Source organism: Ambystoma mexicanum, chromosome 1q (genome assembly GCF_040938575.1).
Source record: "Ambystoma mexicanum isolate Mex_15411 chromosome 1q, UKY_AmexF1_1, whole genome shotgun sequence".
In the NCBI taxonomy this organism is placed as follows: Eukaryota; Metazoa; Chordata; class Amphibia; order Caudata; family Ambystomatidae; genus Ambystoma; species Ambystoma mexicanum.
Window position 1 is genome coordinate 1,452,836,906 of NC_090922.1, and position 24,373 is coordinate 1,452,861,278.

The 24,373-nt window shown below is 46.6% G+C and overlaps 1 protein-coding gene across 1 annotated transcript in view; it reads right to left on the bottom strand.

The window, feature by feature from the left end:
* Positions 1-302: 302 nt before the first annotated feature.
* LOC138549495 (uncharacterized) overlaps positions 303-24,373 on the bottom strand; it is a 177,433-nt gene continuing 153,362 nt past the window's right edge. The window contains exon 2 of the mRNA XM_069642348.1: positions 303-8,412. Coding sequence (XP_069498449.1) covers positions 7,139-8,412 — 1,274 coding nt within the window. The 3' untranslated portion in view covers positions 303-7,138. The remainder of the gene's footprint in view (positions 8,413-24,373) is intronic.

Sequence of the window (24,373 nt, forward strand, 5' to 3'; positions counted from 1 at the left end):
TCACTGATCTCATGAACCTATCAAGCAGCGATAGCATTGAGTAGTTGATCTCATGAATGGTTTATAGTCATGATGTAGAAAAAAATGTAGAAAAAAAAATGTAGAAAACAATAATGTCGAAAACCTATACATATAATAAAAAGAGTCAATTTTTCGAAAAAAAAATGTCGGAAAAAAAATGTCAATTAGCACTATCAATAAATAAATAAACAAGAAGAGTATCATTTACGAGGGGGGTCCCCACCCAACCCCCCTCACCCAACAACCCCCGGACACCCCCCCACCACCCCACCACCCTCATACTCAACACATTTTAATTATATATATATTTATTAATTTTTTTCGAAAAAATTCTAAAAAATGTAGAAAAAATTCGACATTATTGTTTTTCGACATTATTGTTTTCTAAAAAAAAAATTCGACATTATTGTTTTTCGACATTATTGTTTTCTAAAAAAAAAATTCGACATTTTGACTTTCTACATTATTGCATTCTACATTATGACTGACCACCCTCATGAATCTATCAATCAGTGATAGCATTGAGTAGCAGATCTCATAATCTATCAAGCAGCTGCAGCATTGCATATATGATTGCATACATCTATCATACAAGTAGCAATAACATTGAGCAGCAGATCTTATGAATCTATAATGCGAGGAACGCATTGTGTAGCTGCTCCCATGATCTATCATGCAGCGATAGCTTTGAGCAGCTGATCTCATGATCTATCACGCAGCGATAGCATTGGGTAGCTGATCTCATGATCTATCATACACCGATCTTATTGAGTAGCTGATCTCATGGATCTATCATGTAGCAATAGTACAAAGTAGCTGATCTCATGCTCTATCACCCAGCGATAGCATTGAACAGCTAATTTCATGGACTATCATGCAACAATATCATTGAGTAACTGACGACATGTAGCCTTCATACAGTGATCGCACTGAGTAGCTGATCTCATGAATCTATCATGCAGCCATATCATTGTGTAGCCAATCTCATAATATATCATGCAGCGATATCATGGAGTAGCTGACTTCCTGAATCTTTCATACATTGATAGCATTGAGTAGCTGATCCTATAATCAGAACTAAGTGAAATAATTGTTTACAAAAATTAATTAAAAAAGACCACTATAGAAAGACCAATGGGAGACGACCCCAAGCTGTCTTTCTAAATTGAACTGTCGCGCCCCTGCCACACATGAGTGCGTGCAGAGGCAGATAGGAGTGGCCGGGCTGGAAGAGGAGAGCAACGCGGGTTTCCCAGGTACGTTTTGGGGGATTTTGTGAGATTGTGTGTGTGTGCCTGTCAGCTTGTGTCTGTGTGGAAGGATGGGGAATGTTTGTAGTGTGGAAGGGAGCGGGCAGTGGAGTGGGTAAACGTGCATGTTTGTGTGTGTGAATCAGTGTGTCTGGGGTGGGGGTTGTGGGGAATGCTTTAGCAGAAAAAGGCAGGAGAGTAAAAAAGAGGGCTGGGGGAGTGAAACCCCTCAATTTCTAAGAAAACCCACCAGCGTGGGAGAGGGTGGGGGCAAGCAGGGGTTGGCTTCCTGAGAGGGATCTGGTGGGGTACACCCCCCCTGTAGTGTGATACTTCTACTTTTGAAGGCCGCACAAAAAACAACCGTAATAAATCAGTCTTTTTGATGTTCGGTCTTTAAAGGTCTTTAAAAATGTTAATGTCATATGATCTATCAAGCAGTGATAGCATTGAGCCGCTGATCTCATGACCTGTCATGGGGCGATAGCATTGAGGCGCTGATCTCATGACCTCTCATGGGGTGATAGCATTGAGTCATTGATCTCATGACCTACCATTGGGCGATAGCATTGAGTCGCTGATCTCATGACCTATCATGGGCAATAGCATTGAGTCGTTGATCTCATGATCTCTCATGCAGTGATAGCACTGAGTCGCTGATCTCATGATCTATCATAGGGCGATGGCATTAAGCTGCTGATCTCATGACCTATCCTGGGGCGACAGCATTGAGTCAATGATCTCATGACCTATCATGGGGCGATGGCATTGATACGTTGATCTCATAATCTATCATGTAGTGATAGCATTGAGTCACCGATCTCATGATCTATCATGGGGCCATTGCATTATGTTGCTGATCTCATGACCTATCATGGGGCAATACCATTGGCTCTTATCTTAGTTGTACGACAGCAAGTCCATTTCATCGGCTCAATGCTTGGGCCCTGTGGCACATATAAGAGCTACATAAGCTATCCAAAGACTGGCACAATGCCCTCTGGAGCTGGTCTGATTGGCCGGCCTTTTATGGTAGGCTATTCTCTTGAATGGAACAGAAGTGGGGGGAAGGGTATTATTTGTCTTCGCCCGCCACGTAGCACAGAGGTAGTGACACGAAGAGAGAGGTTTGCACAAGATCTGGCAAAAGTCTCAGGCTCTGCACCATAAAACCTTCCTTTAATCCTTCCATTGCCAAGTGGCCATGTTTAGCTAGGGAAGGGCTGCTGCAAAGAAAGCGGAGTTCATGGTGCAGTCATCAGCCAATCAAAATGCTAAGAGGCCCGTCTGGGCAGGAGGGATAACACAAACACTATTATCACATCGCTGATTAAATGTTAGAGGCTGGGCGGCCAAAAGGGTGCAGGTGGCGTATGGTTATCAAAATACAGCACACACCCCTTTGCCTCCAATTTTGGAATACTGTAGCTTATATTTGTTAATTTACCTAGGGTAATTTTCATGTTTAAGACTTCACATTCTGTCTAACAGATACAGTGACTGAGGGACTTTTAGTGAGATGAGTAACTTAGATAAGTTAGAAATGTTAACAGGTTCACTTACTCATTTACACACACACGCACGCATACACACACGCACGCACACACACACGAATGCACGCACACACACTGACACACACACTTTAAATCACGTGTCACCCAAATCCCATTGCACACAGTGTAGCCATGCGCTTTTCTGGCTGGTCCTCCATTTTCACGTTCTGCAGGTGGGCATCAGCGATGTGTGTCTGAGTCTATAGATGCACAGGTTGTACCAGTCCTCGCTGTTAAGGCACCGACCCTCCCCGAAATATTTCATCAAGTTCATGAAATATGCTTGTTTGGCTGGAAAAGCAACACCAACGCCTGAAAATCTGACACATTTGCAAAACTGTACAGCACCCAAAACATTATTTCATCATGATACACAAACAAACGTCATCATTGTTTCCCACTTTGCTGTGGTGTTGAGGGGCGGGGGCGAAGGTTAAGGACAATAAGCACAACATAGCAGATTTCATGCAGAAAAGGGCTCTTTCAGTAACTCGGGCACACTTTCAGTCAGGTAAGGGGAACAAAACCAAACGCTCCTATTGATCTGAAAGGGGACGCCCCCTGCTGGTTACCTTCGTATTTGCACACATTGCGTCACAGGTAAGGCACTTGTCATTAAAAACTCTTCTCACCATGAGCATAAGTATCCTCACCCTCCCCACGCCCTTGAAGGTAGTCTGCTACTTTGAGCACTGCATATGTACACGTGGTCGCGCGCCATGGGGCGCAGGGTTTATTTAGGCAAAGAAGTGGCCCATCTTGGGGGAATTTACAGTTCACCTCCCTGAACAGGAATCCCACAATGCTTCAGGAGTCTTTTCTCTGGTGTAGTTTCCCATAGACCACCTTCATATACCCAACTCTGGATCCCAGTGCTGCCAGAGATGGTCAAAACCATTTGCAGCTAGCCTGGTCAATTTCCACCAAGATTAGCTGTCGCCAAAAACGGGATGGTGCACCCCCTCCTCTTCTGTTTATCTTTGTTTTCCATTGCAAGCCTTTTGAATCAATAAGAGGTGTTTGATAATAAGCCTTGTGATGGGAGTTGGATGGTCTACCCTTTACCTGCTTTAGAACTGTCCATACCTTACAGGCATCTATAGAAGAATCACTCAGCTCTTTCACACTTGTGTACAGGCGAGTTATAAATGACTTATCGTATCATATCACACTCTATTGGCACCAGGATTCAGGGTACGTACATATGTTCAACCAAATAAATACACAGTCTGGATCCTATATGTAAGAGTGCACAGTCTTGATTAGTGATGCACCAGTATCCTGCCTACATGACACAAGGTCTCTGCTTACGCTGATCATAGCCGTGGAGGCACATGGTCATCAGATACCATCATCGCGCGTAGCTGCAGGATATCGGCTAAGGAGAACATAGGTACAGGGACACACCAGCATTGGTTACAGTGGTCATAGCTACAGGACCCACAAGGGAAAGTCACGGACATATCGTTTGGCTGCAGGACACACAGTTTTAGGTGCAGCGATCATAGCCACAGGATGCATGATGGTTAGTTATGGTGATCGTGCCTCGCCGCATGGACTAACAGTGTTGGACAAGGAGATCCTGCAGGACACAGCGGGGTTAATTACGACCATCTTGAATGCTTGACGTCAGTTGGTGTCGGTTACAGTGATCACAGCAGCAGGCCACACACATGTTGGTTATGGCAATGGTGCTTAGCTTCAGGGACTCTCAGGGATTAGTAATGGCGATGATGCTTAGCTGTACACGCACATAGTGTTGGCTACGGTGAGCCTAGCTTCAGGACATACAGGCATTGGTTACTTTGATTAGATCGGCAAGTTGGATCCATCTTCCTCAAAGGACAGAGTCGCAAATGCTGACCTGGTAGTCCTGATGCAAGCATCTACAATCAGGACATGAGGAGGCTTCCAAGTAGCTGGTCCGTTGGCTCGTCCATCGGGGCATTTCACGGCATCATGGCCCTGTGACTTCTTGACACATGGTGGAAGTACATGCCTTGGCCAAGTCAATGGAACAATCAGAGCGGGATTCAAGTCAGTACATACTCACACCCCTGCCTGGACAGTGCAAAGCAGGGTGTGATGCCCCAAACATTATGAATGCAATGCATGATGTGTTTCGGACTGGAGTTTACAGAAACCCGGTGGGTGCAACAATGCACTGCTGAATGGCCCTGTGACGCCCAATGACTTTCCCGGGAGTTAGGAGTATCTACCACCAGACACCGATGGGCTGCAGCGGGGACCCAGAGGTGCCCGGTATCTTCACATTTACCCTGGCGTGTTTTCAAGGTGTTTTGGATTCACAGATACTACATGGGCCACCGCCAGGAATAGATTTTGTAATATAACCTAATAAATATTGTTATTAATACATCTAACTTGTTCCCGTTCTCATGGGGGCACAATTCAGCATACACAAGGCCTGCACCAGTGAATGATACATTATCACTTGTATTTCACTGCATCGTGACAATACCGGCTTCAAGACTCACTTGAGACGATTACACTCCTGAGCCATGGGCCCTTGCTCAATTATTGGCCCAGGGAAGGATGGGTGGTTACAATACAGATGCGGTGGCTGGGAGCATCTATTGTTAATTCAAGGATCCAACACAATCCACTGAAGTTTTTGTGCACCCAACCACATCTGCGGAGGAAAGCCTTAAGCTTGTTCAGCCGCCAGGAACTAAAGCGAAGGGTTTCAAGGGAGGTGGGACTGGGAACGGATAGCCTACAACTGGTTCAGCCGTCGTGGAAGGTTTCAAGGGAGGTGGGACTGGGAACGGATAGCCTACGACTGGTTCAGCCGTCGTGGAAGGTTTCAAGGGAGGTGGGACTGGGAACGGATAGCCTACGACTGGTTCAGCCGTCGTGGAAGGTTTCAAGGGAGGTGGGACTGGGAACGGATAGCCTACGACTGGTTCAGCCGTCATGGAAGGTTTCAAGGGGACTGGGAATGGATAGCCTACGACAGGTTCAGCCGTCGTGGAAGCTTTCAAGGGAGGTGGGACTGGGAACAGATAGCCTACGACTGGTTCAGCCGTCGTGAATGGTTTCAAAGGAGGTGAGACTGGGAACGGATAGCCTACGAATGGTTCAGCCGTCGTGAAGGGTTTCAAGGGAGGTGGGAAATGATAGAGATTAGCTTCTGTAAATCCCTAGGATCACCCACCTATGTGTTGGGGGCACGAGCTATTGTCCCGGGCAAACCTAGGGTAATGTCACATCCGTGTAGAGAGAATTTATGTGAGCGCACAGATGCATGTAGTGCAGTGATCAGATTCTACTACTCACTGGGCAGGCAGTGATAGGGTGCATGGAATCACTGAGCATTGCTGGTCCTTAATGTAGGCACTGATCTAGGATCACACAGTGTGACCCTACCAGAGCTGAAGTCTCAATCCCGGGTACAATGGATCTCAACCATCATGCTCCCATCACTAGCTTCAGCTACATGGAATTTCCTGCCGTTCCTATTGACAAATTGTTCTCAATTCGTTTGGTCGTGCCATAGTGGAGTATGAGTTAACTTCTTTCTCTGTCTTCTACTGGGGCCATTTTTCTTCACATTGACCGTGGCACACTTCCGTCTATGGAATGCTGCACTAACGTTCCCCACAGGCTCTCTCCAATACCAATTGCAAACTCACTAAGACCCAGATGAGCCCTTTCTCCAAAGCCCAGTGTACCTGCAAGGAGTAAGTTTGATGAAAGGGCTGGTGAAGCAACGCTAGAGTTCAGGTTGATAAGAAGTGTGCTCTTCCAGATGCCTACACACACATGAGTGATGTTCCCAGTTGTATCGGCCTAAGCTGGAGTCACTGCACTCAGCGACACAGTGAGTGAAACAACCCGGCATTGTTATGCCAGTGGTATAGGTAGGCTGTTACTTTACGTTACGCAGTAGACATTGTCGTTGCCACAGGTCGTATTGCCTCATATTGTATCAATCCCACCACACCCTTGCATATGTTGACAATCATGTTATCTTGTGCAACGCCCTTGTGTGGGCAGTCATTTGTACTGCTGATATAAGTGCTGCCGCTGCAGCCATTGCGCAAGACTCAACCGCTAACCGCTCTCCCAGCCCCAGTGAAATCGCTTTGTTGGTATTTGGAGTTGTGTCGGAAGGACCTTTGGTCTTTTGGAGGTTTCAACGTTAGGCTGTTTTTCTCAGCTAGCTCAATCCCTAAGGCTCTCGTGGTGGTGGCCTACTTTTCTCCAGATACCACTTTCAAATGGTCATCCTCCATCGTCCAGTTGCCTCCCATCGGTTGGACATCGCATCAAGGTTCCAGGGTGACACGGTCACTGAAGGTCGATGCTCTCATACTCAAAATGGTCAGAGTCATCCAGCTCGATGGCTGGGACAAGGTTGTAATAATCTGTTGACTGGTTCATATAGAGCTTCTCGCGGTCTGTAGAGCTCTTTAGAACCTCGGTCACGCTAACAGTCTCAGCCTCCGCTTCACTTCCTGCTGCCACTTCCTCCTCCTCCTCCTCTTCTTTTTCTCTTTCTTCATCCTCCGCTGCTACTATTTTCACATCGGGCATCTCCTTGTACAGGGTTCCCTCACTGGCCACCAGTGGGTCAGCCGACGTACCAACCTTAATCTCAACCTCTTCGTACAGGTCTCGGTTGCTTCCCAGCAGTGCTGCGGACGGCTTCATTAGCATCTGGTTCCTCACAAGTTCGTTCGTCTCCTTCTCTGAAGGGACGGACCTGTCGCACTGCATGTACTGGTGGTTATCTATCAAGTTCTTGCACCCGTTCCTCTCCACCGTGGCCAGGTGGCACTGCTGCCGGGTGACGTGGAAACTATCTTTCTTTTCTCTGGAGCAGAAGCAGCAGCAGGTGATCCCCAAGAGCAGCAAGAGGGGGAGGCAGATGAAAAGCGCAGTGAGGCGGTGCGATTTGCAGAGGACGCTTTTCTTGACCTGATGGACGTTCACACCATAGAGGTTTTTGGGGCTGTTGCAAGTTAAGTCCACAAGCACATAGTTGCTTGTGTTGTCGGACAGGTACTTCTCAATGTTAGTGTACAAAGAGCAGGTGCATTCCAAGCTATTGTTGGAGAAACCAAGTCGAACAAGAGAGGGCTTGAATACCCCGGATGGAATGGAGGACAGGTCATTGAAGTCCAAGAAGACATCTTGAATTTCATTTGACGCTTCCAGAAATGACGTTGGCAGGTCGGTCAGGATGTTGTTTTCCAGATGAAGGGTCTTCAAGCTAGGGGAATCCTTGAGGAAATCGGCCGGGAGCTTTTTCAAGAGGTTGTCATTCAGATGCAGTGCTTTCAACGTCCTGGGAGCGGAGTCCGCATTGTCCATGTGCGATATGCCGCAGTTTGAGAGGTCGATCTCCCTCAGTCCTGCTACTCCGTTGAGGAGCCTCCACTCCAGGAGCTCAATGGCAAGCCCAGTGAAGTTTAGGCAGCAGGCCTCGGTGACGGGGTCCTCCTGAAAGGAGGTGAAGTTCGTGACCGTGCTGCAAATGCATGTTTCCTCTCCGGTTCCATGGACTGTCTCCTTCAAGCTCAGAAGAACGCAGAAGAGCAGGATCACTTGCAGGTGCCAACCTGGAGCAAACAGAAAATAAAGATGTTTAGTAATGATTCAAGCGGTTCCTGGTATAATAAAGCACTTATAATAGTAGTCAAGTTTTTATATTCAATGCAATCGAGAATGTCTCTTTCATTATGATGAAATATAATGATATGATGTTTTATGATATTTTATTTATATCGCGCTCGTGCACTAGACTTTCTGAGCGCAACAAGGCACGGGAGGGGAACAGGAGAGAAAAAAACAACGATCTTACTAGGCCCAGTGACATTGAGAACGCGCAAGTGCATGGGAGAGGGAAAGGGCAAAAGTGCATGGAAGGGAGAAGAAGTGGAAAGTGCGGAGCAGAGGAGAAACAGATATAATAATACATAAGTAAAAATAAATAAATAATAAAGGCAATAAACGGTGGTAGTGCAGCCAGCAAGTGGCAAGTGCTGTGTTTAAGGCAGCAGGTGGGGTATGTCTGATATGTGCAGAAAGAAAAGAAAGGGGTGGGGGACTGTATGGGTACAGGTACAGACCCCAGTGCAATGGGTGGTTCGGAAACAGGGCAGGAGGCTGGCAGGGTGAGTAGGTACCTGGTCCCGGAGGACAGAGGGTGGCCAAGTGCACGATGCAGAGAGAGAAAAGATCAGATGGGGAGAGTGGGGGCGAAGGCAGAAGCAAAGAGGAAGATCTTGAGGTGCTTCCGGAACTGGAGATGGTTCTCCTCAAGTTTCAGAGTGGCAGGGAGGCTGTTCCAGAGGGAGGCCCCAGCCAAAGACAGAGATCTACCCTCATCCAAAGACAGATATCTACCCCCAGCTCGTTTCTTTGAAAAACGACTGACCCTGAAGGTATTAGAAGTAGAGGAGCAAAGAGCTTGAGAGGGGAAATATACTCTACTGTTAATAAAATTATATTTTCCCCTCCACTGGCTTTTCAATGAAACTTAAAAATTCACACAAGTTTAGGCAGCGACATGGAACCAGTTCTACTCCTCCCCAACTGGAGAATTCAACCAAAAATGATACTTTCATTTCAGCATCCTGTCCCCATTGTGGCTCCGACTCATGCACCAGCACAGAGCCAAACATCCCACCCTATGCGCTTCATTGTTAGAGTAACATTCAAATTGGTATATCTGTACGATATGTGGGTACGCCTTCCTAGTAAATATCTAGATTTAAATGATCCACCCTAAATGACTAAATTCACTTTTTTCGGCAACAGAACACTACAGAACACTACCTCGTGCGTGCATCCTCTTTATGCACAGATAGCAATACCAACCCACCAATTCTGTTAGCACCAAGACTCGAGAAAGGGCACATTTGATAACCGAAAGGTGCCTTTGTTTATATTTAATCTGTTTATTAGGATTGCATTAAAGGAAATGCATAGATTTTGAGAATTCTGGTGCCTTTGAGAAGCTGGTAAGACTTAATCACCTCTTTGTTTTTTCTTTGTCACCCCGAGTGGCAGGTAGGTCTAGATGTATGTACCGTGCCTGCTGGGCCTAGCTCCACCTCCAGGGACGTCATTTCACCAAAATCCCAGGGGTAGCATAAGTGACATCACACAATCCTTGACCCCTGATGACATCACAGAAAGTGATGTCATTTGACCCCACCCAGAAGTAATATCACGGTTATCGATGGAACACAACCTTTCACCCGTTGACAAAACAGGAAGTGGCATCACATAGCATTGTACACTGCGCAAAATATGGTTACGATATCACTATAATGTGATGTACATTTCGTACAAGAATGGACAGCCATATGTATCCTTAAGATCAGTGTGTAAAGGCCCATATTACCAAATTACTGTGAATGCAAGCAGACGTCCAAGGCCAAATGATAATGATGTGTTATTATATAGCACTTACGCTTAAGTGTTTTATATAGAAAAAATATACACCCAATATCACCAAACCTGTGTTGGTACTCATTTATCGACCTCAGAAGGATCAAAGGCTGAGTTGAGGCGCTTAAGAATAGCTAAATCAGTGACTCACCCCCTGAAGTGTGCTAGAAATAAACCTTTAATGAGTCTAGCAATTATTGTATAGAATTCCAGAAAGACACATTATTTGGTATTCCTATTTTTTCTTATTTAGAGTCAGCGCCGAGTGTTAGACATGTGGCACTCCTGTTCTTATTTTTCTTATTTTTTTAAGGGACCTGAACAAGAAAGCCAGCCACTCCAGAAGTAAAGAGCCACATGGTGCTGGCCACAGCCCAGGAGCTTGCATTAAACAATTATTTTAAGAGGTTTCAAGGGAGACCTCATAGGTCGCAGTTGCAACCTCTGGCGACCCCTAAATGACGTCCCTGTACTCCTCACTGATGACGCCCAATGAGGCTGAAACATGACTGGGGATACTTGTGGTCTCGTGCAGAAGGGATGTGACCTAGCAGTTCGAGCTGGACTGCCCCTTTGGGGGTGGGACCAAGCCTGATTTGCATATGGTCTTTCCCCTTTCTGTAATGCTATGATGATATCATATGGCATTTATAATGCGCCTGTACACAAGTGTTTCTAGGCGCGAAGGCACAAGGAGGGGGAAACAGAGGGAGGACAAAACAACGATCTTACTAGGCCTTGTGTTATTCAGATTGTGCAAGTGCAGGGAAGTGGAAGGGGAGAAAAACCGAGGGGGGGGAGAAGTGCAGGTAGCTCCAAGTGTGGCCAGCAGGTGGCTCAGTGCATGGAAATAAGAAAGTGCAGCCAACAGGTGGCTCATAAATCCAGAGAGAAGAGACGGTAGCGTTGCAGATACAGACCACAAGTGCTGGGGGAGCCAAGAGACAGTGCAAGGTGCATGGACATGTAGGAACCTGGTCCTAAATTCAGAGAGTGGCCAGGTGACCAGTGCATGGAGCAGATGGGACATCAGCAGGAGAGAGGAAGAAAGAAAGCAGAAGCTTAAGAGGAAGGATTTGAGTTGCTTCCTGAACCGGAGATGGTTCTGCTCAAGTTTGAGAGAGGCAGGGAGGCTATTCCAGAGGAGGCTCCAGCCAAAGATTGAGATCTGCCCCAACTCTCTGCTTGCAAAAGCAACTGACCCTGAGAGAGTTGGAGGTGGATGAGCAGAGAGCTTGAGAATGGAGAGGTTTAGGACGAGAGAGTTGGAGGTAGTGCGGTCCCAGTCCCCAGAAAGCCTTGTTGATGATGCAGAGGGTCTTGAACTTGATCCTTGCCGCCAACGAGAGCCAAAGAAGAGATTTCAGAGCTGGAGAGATACAATCCAGGGACTTGAGGCCAAGGACAAGTCTTGCAGTTCTGTATTGGATAAGTTATATAGGATAGAGAGTATAGGCAGGATGATTTAGAAAAAGGTTGTTGCAGTAGTCCAGCCTAGAGACGACCAGAGCTCTGGGGACAGTGAGCTTCTGGGGGAAAGTGAGGAAAGGACGAATACCTCTGAGGAGGTGCAGCTGATAGTTTGACTTCTGAGAGACATCAGAGATGTGAGGACAGACTGAGCGGGTGGAGTCGAAGATGACCCCGAGGTTCTTAGCCTCACAGGTAGGAGCAGGAAGATGGCCCAGAGTGGGTGGCCAGAGAGAGGAAAGGAGGGAGCTGGTGTTCTGATGTGGAGGATCTCAGCCTTAATGGCATGAAGGCAGAGATCATTGGTGGCACACCACTCCTGAATTGCGGCCAGACATCTGGAATGAGAGAAGGAGAAGAGGGCGGCCGAGGAGAGCCTGAATGAGAGATGGGTGTCATCCGCATAACACTGAAAGTAGGAGCAGAGAGCAGCGATGTGGTGGGCAAGAGGTGCCAGGTATTGGTTGAACAGCCAGGGAGAAAGGTTAGACCCCTGGGGAACACCACAAGTAGAGGGAGAGAGATAGAAGAGAGGAAAGACCCCAGTTGGACCTGAGTGGGTCGATCAGTGAGAAAGGAGGTCAGCAAGACCAGGGCCTGAACAGTCATACCCAGGTTATCACAGAACTGATTGAGCAGGATGGCATGGTTGACTGTATCAAATGCAGAAGAAATATTGAGGTGAATGAGGACAGACGGAATTTTAGAATCAAGGTTAGAGAGTAGGTCTTCACTGATGTTCCGGAGAGCAGTTTCCATGCTTCTGGCCGCTCTGAAACCGGATTGGTGGTCGTGGAGACAACTAACAGATTCAGATTAAGATTAGTTCTAAACCTTCCAGCCATCACTTCTTTGTTAAGACTTACAAGGCCTGAGCCCATTGTTGTGTTTCGTACCTGCCAATGAACACCAAGTGGTGTAGGCGATTGTGAGGTACATGAATTACTCATGAAGCAATAATCAGTGCTATATAGCCTGCATGAATTGAGGAACCAAAGCTTTTATAAGGCCTACTGGTGCAAAATCCCTCAAATACGCGGGAACATCCCTGTGTTAACTGTTCTCTTGTGACAACTAAAGGGCTCTAGAGTCATAATGGTTGCTGCCCTTCAAAATGTCCCCATCTACTACATAACATTCCTCCCAAAAATAGAATTCAAGTCCCCAGAATGCCCTTAGAGTTTCTTACTCACCCCAGGTGTTCCGACACTGAGTCGTTAACATACACTTTGTGCCCCCTTAGCTTTGTTCGGTGGAAGCGGGTGCAGTCTCAATTGGTATTTGGAATACCTTTCTCTCAGTGATCATCTGCCCTGTGTTTTCCCTCCCCTCCACCCATCGCCCATGGGCATGTCTGGTAAAGTCGCTGTTCAGGATGTTTGATCACCCATGTCAGCTTCTTTTCCTCTCTATATGGCAGTTGACTGGTCACCGGTAGTGTGTTGCCATCACCAGCGTCACTTTGCTGCACCTGGTGATTAATACAGAGGGTGGACGTTGTTGCGCCTTCTGATCTGCCATGTCCTTTGACTTTCTTAAACCATGACCCTTTCCGAGTGGCACAGGTGTCCTCTCTCGGAACAGTGACCACATTGCCATTTCTTGAACTAACTGTCGAGGGAAGAGCTTTGAACGTACTCCGGGATTATGATCTGTTATTAGCAGGATCTCCAAACTAAATGGTCAGGGCCATGCCTCTCTTTTCTCCATTTTCCATTTCATTTCATTTGCTTCCTTCACCCTCGTCCTGTCCCAGAAGCCCTTGTGGGGCCAGCCAGCCCCAGCATCAGGGCAGATGCTTCGCATGTCGTGGATAAGTGAGGTCTTCACAAGAATTGGTAGATAGCCTGATCAGAGTGCTGAGACTGCTCCACTGCAACCTGCAAAGTCCTATGTATTGTTCTCATGAAGCTCTACTTCCCCATTGGCCTGTGGTCACCAAGGACTTCCCCTATGGTGTCAGATTCCTACATTTCTAAGTATGACCTTCACTCCTTTGCCGATAAAGGGGTACATTTTCAGTCTTGCTCTCCTTCCACACTCCATGAGCCACTGGTATCAGCCCCAATTTCCAGAGTGCTGGTTCAGTGGCAGTGGAATTAACTATATGGACCTCTGTGTATCTCCTGAATTCCTCCACCACTACCAGTAGGTGTTGAACATCCAGAAAACGACCAAAAGCCCCAATGATCTTTTCCCATGGTGTCTTACTACGTTAATTACTTATGACTGCAGCTGTTTTGTCACAAAGGCCGGCTGCTGTACATGGTAGACATCCGGCCACTTGCATTACCATAAGTCCAATGAACCCAGGTAACCAGGTCTTTTCACGAATTGTTGCTAAAGTGTTCACAATGCCGTGATGATCTGCAAGTGCTCTCTGGTGTTCAATGTTTGTGGTACACCAATGCATGCTTCTCTGGCAAAGCGTACAGCACATGCTGAATGTTCATCAATTTCAGCCAGAATTTGTTTCCAACAACCAATCAGTTTGGCATGAATAGGCACCTGCAAACACTATTCCTGCTGCGTGGGTTACTGCGTCTCCTCCATTTTGATCATCATGGGTTGAGCGCCTTCCTTGATTGGGCAGAAATGTTCCTCTGTTTGGTGAGCCACTTTTCTTTGTGCCTTAGTGGCTGTGTCTAAGAGGCCTTGGCTTGATAATCCTCCAGGTTGCTTGCCCAAGGACAATACTCCACTTCAAATCGTCATTCCTGCAGATGCAGGAATCCCTGGTTCAATCTGAAGTGGACGCCTCTAGATGCCAATAGTACCAAAATATCGCAATGGCTTCTTTTTTCTATCAATAAAGACTGCTGCTCTACTGGAGTGAGTGCCAAACTGGCCTATGCAATTGATTGAATCACCATCACCTTTTCTCTGGAGCAGTAAACCCCCAGTCTTCATGGCCTTGCATCAACAACTAGCTGTGTATGCATCTTTGGGTCATAGTAGGCCATAGTGATGCTGGCCAATGCAATTCCAGGCAGTGGTCTCTCATGCAGAAGCTTTGGCAGTAGCCGAGTCAGAGAGGCCAGATTGTAAATGAACAGTGCATGACCATCCAAAGATAACTACATACATCCTGTACATTTCACTTTCACACTTATGCAATGTCAGACCATTATCTTTCAGCCTTTCTTTAGCGTGTATGAGAATAGCGTTGTGTGCACTGAAGACACCCGGAATATCATCAGTTACCTACTGCATGGCATTAGGAAATATGTAAGCCTGCTATGAGACGTCCACACAGATTTGTACAATACCTGGTTGTTTTGCCCTTTTTGTAATTGACAGTGGGGAGAACCATTCGGTAGGTCTTTGCACCTGTCCTATGATGCCCATATGTTCTAGCTTCAGCAGTTCTTTCTCTACCTGCTCCCTTATTTGAAATAACATTTGGAAGTGTCTCAGGACAACACTTTGCATGGTTTTGTCAATGGGCCGATTAACTTGCTTTTCTTGAAGGTAGCACACCACCTTGCAATGGGGTTTGGAATTCCTATGAATTTCATCCAGCGTGCAGATACCTACACACTGTGCTAAGTGTATCAGTTGGAGGTCCTCCCCTGTGATCCCTGGGTGCTTTGATATGACCGGCCGCCGCATCCTGGTCTTGTATTTGTATTTGTTTATTTGTATTGTGCACCCTGCCCGCGGGCATCAGAGCGCATGTTTGGAAAAGGTAGTTACAGAGAAGTGTTACAGACATAGGTACAAATTACATTGTATAGACATATTTACATCAAAAATAAGAGCATGAGTAAATCACGGAATGGCGAAAAGGTCAAATACACAGTATATACAGCGAGTAACAAGTTTGTGGGAGAGAGCAGCATGATTACAAAGTGGAGGCCAGTGCATCCTGTTCGAATAGCCAGCGTTTAGTTCTGTTTTTAAAGGAATGGATGGCTGGCACATTCCCAAGATCATGAGGTAGGGAGTTCCACAGCTTAGCAGCCAGGACAGGGAAGCTCAAACCTCTAGCTGTCTGAAGCTTGAAGCTAGGAATGGTAAGTGTGTGCGCCTGTGCAGATCTCAGGGGTCTGGATGCTGTATGTTGTGTGAAGCGCATGGACAGGTAAGCAGGTGCAGCATTATTTTGTGCCTTGTGGGTTAGCACAAGTGCTTTGAGAGAGATGCGAAATGAGATGGGGAGCCAGTGTAAGTTGCGCCTGGTGGATGAGATGTGGGAGCGCCTAGGGATGTTGAGAGCAGCCCTAATGGCATTGTTCTGGGTGACCTGGAGTTTATCCAGATTTCTTTGACTAGTCCCTAGATAGAGGGCACTACAATAATCAATTATGGACATGATGAGGGTTCTGGCTAAAATCAGGCAATTAGCCGTTGTCAGGAAGGGGCGACAGGCTGTGACGAGTTTACACGTGTACGATGATGCTGAGACCACTGAGTTGGTTTGTCTATTGAGAGAGAGAGTGGAGTCTAGGTAAATTCCCAGTGCTTTCGTGACGTTAGTGACTTTAATAACATTTCCATCAATAATGAAGGAGTTGTATTTGGGGTCCAGTTTCGTGAGTTTGGACTGTGAGCCTAGGATGAGTAACTCAGTTTTCTCATCATTGAGGCAAAGGCCATAGTGTGCCATCCAGGCCTGGATGACCGAGTAAACTGAGTTGAGTGCGTTGATATTGGTTACATAGTCGCCAGTGATAGGGATGAGTATCTGGGTGTCGTCCGCGTAGTTCATGTAGGAGACACCCAGATAGTCGAGAATATCAAAGAGCGGTTTAGTAAAGATGTTGTACAACGTGGGCCATACACAAGAGCCTTGTGGAACTCTGCAGGGAACATGTGCTGGGTCAGCCGCAGCTAAAGATGAGAAGACCCTCATGGATCTATTTGCCAGGAAGGAGCTGATCTAGGAGGTAGCTGCATCAGAGAAGTGAGCTGCTATCTTAAGATGATGGCAGAGGATTTGGTGATCGACCAAGTCAAAAGCTGCAGAGAGGTCGAGGAGGAGCAGGAGAGCTTGTTTGCCCTTATCTTTCAGGTCCTCAATTTGGGTTTTCAGGTCAATCAGGGCTGTCTCCGTACCGTGTCTAGGACGGAAGCCCGATTGTCTAATCCCTAGTAGGTTGTTAGTGTCAAGGTAATCCTGGATTTGGAGGTAGGCTGCACGATCCAGTATTTTGAGTAGGTAAGGCACTGTGGTGATGGGCCTGTAGTTGGAGGGATTGCTAGGGTCAAGGTTAGGTTTTTTAATTAGGGGGATGACCCATGCATCCTTGAGGTTGTTGGGTACTGCACCCGATTTGAAAGAGTAATTGATAAATGAGGTAATGAATGGGGCGAGGTCATGAGCCGCTTCCTTTACGACCGGAGCCGGGCAGGCGTCACCTTGGCAATTGGAAGGCTTAAGTTTCAAGATGATGTTCTCAACTTCCTTTATGGTGAGGGGTGAGAAGCTGAAAGGTTTGATTGAGTGCTTTGGGACTTTGTAGGACTGGGGGTTGCCCGCCGAGTCCAGGAGGTGGCTTTTTTTTAATTGATTTTGTCTTGGAGCATGGCAATTTTGTTTAGTAGTGCTTTTTGTATATTGGCGCACCATTCAGCACGTATCCAGTGGAGCGACTGGGGATTCTAGTTCCTTAAGGATGTTAAAGAGTTCCTTTGTGTTGGATTGAGCTTGTGTAATCATGACGTTGTACACTTCTTTTTTGGCAGCAAGGATAGCTTCCTTGTACGTGAGGGAGGCGGTAGTAAGGTTGTTTCTATTGAATAGAGTGGGTGAGCTTTTCCATTGTGACTCGGCTTTTCTTTTAGCTAAGCGCAGTTCACGTAAGTGAGGGGTGAACCAAGAGTTAAGATGTTTGCAAGGTTTCTGTTTGCGCAGTTTGTGTGGGGCGATAGTGTTGAGAGCTTTTGACATGGCACGGTTATAAGTATCAACTAGGACAGTCGGGTCGGAGCAGGTGGAGGAGGCCGTGTTCAGTAACGCGAGGATAAGGGGGAGTAGTTTCTCAACCGTAATATCCTTCTTGTTTCGTGTATAAGTGGGCAGGGCCAGGTTGGGTTTGTCAACGGATGGACTAGAGTTAATAGAGAATATTATTTTATGGAGATCAGACCAAGCACAGGGTGTAACAGAAGTAACCTTTAGTGCACAGTTCATGTCAGAGACCCAGTCAAGGGTGCGACCCTTAATATGGGTGGGTTCGTTAACATGTTGGGTGAGGCCGAAGTCAGCCAGAACACTAGCTACGTCATTGGCTTTGGTATCATTTGTGTCCTGATATCCCAGGTTGAGGTCGCCAAGTATGATGATTTGAGATTTGGGCTTGGTGCAGGAGGCTAGGATGGATGAAATGTCCTCTAGGAATGTGGAGGAGGGGCCGGGTGGCCTGTATATGAGATGCACTGAGGCGGTGTGATTGGGTGAAATTGTGTTATTACCACCACAGCAAGAGCATCGCCGAAGTAGGACTCTCTCAAGTTGGGAAGCTACTCAGATACAGACAGAAGCAGTGTCTTCTTGACCAATGTAACCGGCTCCTGCATGATCAGGATCCGCCGCTTTATCGACTTGCTGTCCTGCATGATCTCTGTGCGTACCTTCTGGTCGATTTTAGTGGCACTACAGGTGTTGACCAGTTCATTCAGGGGGGCGTGAAAAATGTTGACCAAGTCCCCTGGCAACTGCTTGGTCTGCCACATTACAAACAGTTCTTTAACAGCATTCAGCTGGGTTTATAGTGAGAATTGAGGGCTGCTGATGCGGAAGAGCTGTCGTCTTCCACCGCCCCGTTTACTACAGCAGCACAAGGAGCAACTTGATCAAGTCGTTCCCCACAGGGTTCAGGGTCACAGAGCACAGAACAGCCAGATCTGAGCCGTTGATGGTCTTCGGATAGTTGGCCAGGCACGCTATCCACAAATTCCACCTTGGCACGCTGGTGGTTGGCATCACAAGTGGTTAAAAAAATGAGGTTTCGGAGCTACCTAAACAACCTGTAGAGATCACAATAGTGTAGTGAATAGTTGCAGCGTCAGGGCGTCTCCAAACGTGAGGTGCCACCAACCTCGCCACCAGTGTTTTGTCCTATGCTTTCCTATGACAACTAAGAACCCCGGGTGATTGTGAGGCAATGGATCTATTAACATAGCATTCAAGGGTGACATACAGTATGCACTGAAATGTGCAGCCTAAGCATTAAGACAGCCCTGTTCTGGTCCGGAGACCCTCGCCTGGACTAGGAGTCCCCTTAATCAACTGTTCTTATGAGCCAACCACGGCAAGCGCAAGGAGCGTGCAAGTGTTATACTAGATGTGACCAGGGGCGGCGCTAGCCCCTGGCTTGGGAGGGCTCAAGCCATTTTGAGGATGTTATCGGCTGCCATGATGCACTGCCCACGGGTGATACAGCATGAGCCTGTCAACTTTCTCACCTGGGATAGCAGACTATTTACATTTAAACAATTATTAACATGGCAGTAGCAGCAAATGCCCGTCAAGGCGATATCAATATAACAGTTATGATTTATTGATTTTTTTATAACACGCTTAATACCTGAGTTCGGTTTCTAAGCGTGGATTGCATGGTCTTGTTACCAAGACCAGAATGTTGCCCCTGTGCTATCCTCCGATGAACCCCGGAAACTTGTCTGCTTGGCTCAATGTTTGTCCACACCTCCAATGAGCAACACATTTTTGCGAAACTAAAAAGCCTCTGAATTGAGATGAAACATGTATATAATGGGCCAAAGGAAAGCTATTCAGCATCTTTGGCCCGGAGGAAGGGTGATGAGTAGGTTGAAAGCGCAATGGGTTAATCGTCCACTCACGATCAGCTTTCAAAACTGTCATCTAACCCCACCACAGTTTTGAGGCTGGCTCCTCTCCTGGCTGTGACGCCTCTTAAAGGACCCGCAATATACTACATAACCTGTGATTCTGCCCCAGCCCCACTGGCCTTTCAAAGGTACTGGCATATTAGCAAATATAGCAATGGCCAGTTGGGTGCTGATAGAAAGTGAAGTCATCCTGCAGGACTGGGAGAGAAGGGGAGTGAGTGTGGGAGAGAGAGCAGGTCAGCGTGGGAGTGAGAGACAGCCATAGGGGATGTGAGAAAGAAGCATTTTGGACATTGGCCGTTTTACTCCTAGCGAAAAAATTGGGATCTTCTACTGATTAAAACATAAATTCAAACTGAAAGTCGTTAGACACCTATAACCCAGTTTTCATATGCAACCAGAATGCTCTTCCCAGCAGTTCAACTTCAAAACATGAACCAGGGTGAGGGAAAGTGTTTGCAAACTAAAACGAGTACAGTGTAGAAGCGAAAATAACACCAACAATTCGTTTTCGTTAGTTTGTTATGAAAAGAATATGTTTGTATATTTTTAGCCCATCTCTTATAGGCTGTTGGGAGCGGCCCGGCACCTTTCCAAGTCCTCCTTCCTGTACGAAGGTTGTGCTTCCTGTGCACGTCGCTTCCTGCTTTGAGCTGAACTCGCAGGCGGGCACAGACATTCCAGCCACAACAGCACAGCAGCGGTAAAGTACCAGCTTATAAGAAAATGGGAAAGTTTCATAAATGCCCGGTGGGACTGGGAAAATAACCCCAAAACTCCAAGCAAGCGGTCTCTCCAGGACAGAAGAAAATCAGAGCAGGGCAGCCAACTCAAATGTAATCATATTTTTAACCATAACAATTCTCCTGTAATTCCACATTTTTACAATTATAAACGTATAAACGTTCTTTCCATTCCAAAAACTTAAGAACTTGAATAAAAAAATCTTGAGTTACATGACGAAAAAAAAAACTTTGTTTTTGTCACTAAGTATTTTTGATCCCATTCACCTCTTCAGAGTTATGACTGCTTGTAGTTTGGGAGTCGCTGCCGCAAGTAATTCCTGAAGCAGTGCACGCTTTGTCTGTTTGCATAAAGAAACTAAGGGCCTGATTCATGGAATATTTAGCTCGGTGCAAAGTGACAGTGCACTGCAAATCAAATCTGTGAATCAGGGTGTTTGTTGGCAGTGCAAAGTGACTTTGCACCAGTGCAATGTCACTTTGCACCGTGCTAACAATTCCATGAATCAGGTTCTATTTTCAAGAATAGCACTTACTTTGAAATCTTCAGAATGATTGTAGTGTAGGGGGTTGTTCTCCTCTGTACATTCTGGGCGTTGTGTAGGTATGTATGTCCCTGCCTACGTGTGTACGATGGGTTGTTTGGTTTTCTCCTCTATGTGACACCTCATTGTACACTGAGCAAAGCACTTATCTCTATATACCTTTGAACCTTTACGAAATTCCGTTTGTATGCAGTATGTAAAAAGGGGTGGGTAGTGCTCAGTGAGTTATGTGCTTACAGCTAGTGACTGTTTTCTTCCCGCACTCCATCAAAATAAACTCCTGAATTGCCGCCAGACAGTCTGGTATGAGAGAAGGAGCAGAGGTGGCTGAGGGGAGCTGGGTGAACCGCATAACACTGAAAGTTAGAGCAGATTGTAACTATGCAGTGGGAAAGAGGTGCCAGGTAGTGGTTGAAAAACCAGGGAGAATGGTTAGACCCCCTGGGGAACACCACAAGTAGAGAGAGAGAGATAGAAGCGAGGAAAAACCCCAGTTGGACCTGGGAGGGTCTGTCATTGAGAAAAGAGGTCAACCAGGCCAGTGCCTGACCAGTGATACACAGGTTGTCGCGGAGGTGATTGAGCTGGATGGTGTGGTTGACTGTGTCGAAAGCAGAGGATAGATTGAGGAGAATGAGGACAGAAGGAAGGTCCATATTAGAGAGCAAGCCTTCACAGGTGTTCAGGAGAGCAGTTTCCGTGCTTCTGGCAGTTCTGAAGCCAGACTGGTGGTCATGGAGATAACCAACAGATTCAGTATGCAGATTAAGCTGGAAGATGGCCAGCTTTTCCAGGCGTGATGGAGATCGGGTGATAGTTAGCCGGAGAGGAAGGATTGGCAGAGTGCTTCTTTAAAAGGGGGTGCGCAAAGGCGTGCTGAAGTGGAAAGGGGAAGGTTCCAATGGCAAAAGAGTGATTGCAGAAATCGGCCAAGGCTGGAGCAGGGGTGTCAATATGGTTGTTGATGGTTCTGGATGAGTAGGGGAAAAAGTGCTTTGACGACATTTTCATAGATCAGACTTGTCTAGAAAGATTGTTAGGGGTAAACAGTGGAGAGGAGGCGAAAGGAGGAAGAGAAATGGCCGAAGAGGGACCAAGGGGGGTAGAAGAGGAGGCAGAGGAGATGGAGGAAGAGAGAGTGGACAGGATATCCTGAATTTTAGTGCTGAAATGAGAAGATAGGGTCGTGCAGAGGGCCTGGGAGGGAACAGGAGAGGTATAGACTGCAACAGGATTAGCCAGCTACTTGCAGATTTTTAAAAATTCACATGAGTTGTTAAATGCTGGAGAGACACAGGCTTGGATGTAGGCTCTCTTCTTAGAGAGGAAAGAGAGTCTGTACTGCCTTTGGAGCAGGTGGCAGGCCAGTTTGTCAAGAGGTGCGCCTGATGCCCTCCAATTCCTATCAGCCGACCTGTACTTGCGCTTAAGGTTGGCGAGGTTGGAATCATACCAAGAGTTACACTTGGATGTGAGCTTCAAATGGATCCTCATGACAGGGGCAAGAACATCAAGAGTTTTAGAGATACAGAGATGAATGTTAGATAGGGCTTCATGGGCCGGATGACTGAGAAGGTGGGTGGCAGTGCTGGGGTCGGCGTGGCCTGAAGGGTAGAGAGAGAGAGGTGGGAGTAAAGGAGAAGGTGGTCGCTCCAAGAGAGGGGAGCGGTGAGAGGGTAAGAGATGGTGAGGTCTGAAGTGATCAGAACATCCAGGGTGTGGACTGCAGAACGAGTTGGGCCAAAGGGACGAATATATATATATATATATATATATATATATATATATATATATAGAGAGAGAGAGAGAGAGCGAGAGAGAGAGGGAGAGAGAGAGAGAGAGAGAAATAGAAAGAGATAGAGAGTCACAGACGTTGCGAAAGACCCCGAAGAGGGGCTAGTAGCATCCAGGTGGCTGTTCAGGTCGCTGAGGAGGAGACATTGAGAGGTAGAGGCAAGGAGCGAGGAGGAGAGGTCAGCCCACTCAGAGAGCAAGAGGGCAACCTGGTCAGTTGGCCTGTAGATAGTGGCCACAGTGAGAGAGAGGCCAGGGGAGATAGAGAGCCTGCAGAACAGGCATTCAAAGGAGGAGTAGTCCTGCGCTGGATTTACAGAAGCAGGGATCCATTCTGGGAAAATCAAGGCTACACCCCGGCCGGGGCGATTGGCTCTGGGTTTGGAGAGGATCATGTAGCCATCAGGGAGGAGAGTGTCAAAACTCGCTGGCCATGAACCAAGTCTCGGTGAGATCGCAAGTCAAATACAAAGGAGAAACCTTGGCTGAAGTCTTGGCCGATGAGAGATGATACACTAATTGGGCAAGTGGGCAGTAGTCTGCCGTTTTTCTCTGCACCTGGGTTTCGTTTTGCTTACATGCTGCTAACGAGCCAAGTGTCCAATGTTGGGATAGAGTACCAACCAATCAGAAGGCCTATGCAATGGTGAGTATACATTGTTTCAATGGCAAATCCGCTGCTGTTGTGCTGCTATAATTTGTAATATACGTAGTTAGAAAGTTCAAGCCATTCCTGCCCGATGAGGGGCAGCCAATTATGTCACTAATACTTATAGAAGTTATAAGTAGGTATGTTCCCCTAACCAATCTACCGGCCCGATAGGTTTCGTTATTTGCCACGTAGGATGTCATAGCTGACGTAGATTGAGGTATAAAGACTTTGTGTAACTGAAATGTAGTGGAGAGTTTGTGGACTATGATTTGTTGTTCACCAGGTTTCTCTACTTTATTTGAACTGATAATAAAGTCGTATTTTCCCATATTCTTTGAGTATGTCCAGTTATTTGGGTCCAAGATTATTTGTAATGGTAATTCCATTCTGCGCATAAGAACACTCCAGGTGCTGCTGCATATTTTGGTAGCTGTCCGGATGGTTCAATTCCAGCAGCCACAGATGCTTAATCTCCTCCACCATTATATGGAAGACCACAGAGTCCCTGTGGAGAGCGGTGCTACAACACATGCAAGCAACCTTAGGTGGTTAACAGGTGCCCCTTTGAAGAAATTCCTGTCTGGTCTCTGCAGGCGCCCCGTGGACTGGAGGCGAAGTGGTCAATTGGGAGAGAATCGATACCAAAGGCCTCGAGCTGAATAACGGATGTAAGTAGAGACATCGAAAGTGGCAAATAAAAGGGAAGGGGACGTATTACATGTACATATAGTGGAGGAACAAAATGAGATTTGATTAAAGAGAGATACCTCGTTTTCTAATCTCAAGGAGAATAGAAGGGACTTGACCTAAAACTCTAGAACGGAATATTATCTAGGGGTCTCCTGTGGCTACAGCCAAGATCAGAGTAAAATAGAGATGAAATACGTCTATCAGGAGAATAAGACAAAACAATCGATGAAAAAGAGTGCACATGTATTTTGGGGGGTATGAACAAATATCAGTCTAAATATTAATATTGACATGTTTTGTATTAGTGGTGATAAAATAGGTTGAAGGATTACAAGTAATATAAGAATGATAGCAATAACATTTGACAAAATTATTAAACCCTAGAAAAAGCAAGCGATTGGTGCCAATCAAACTT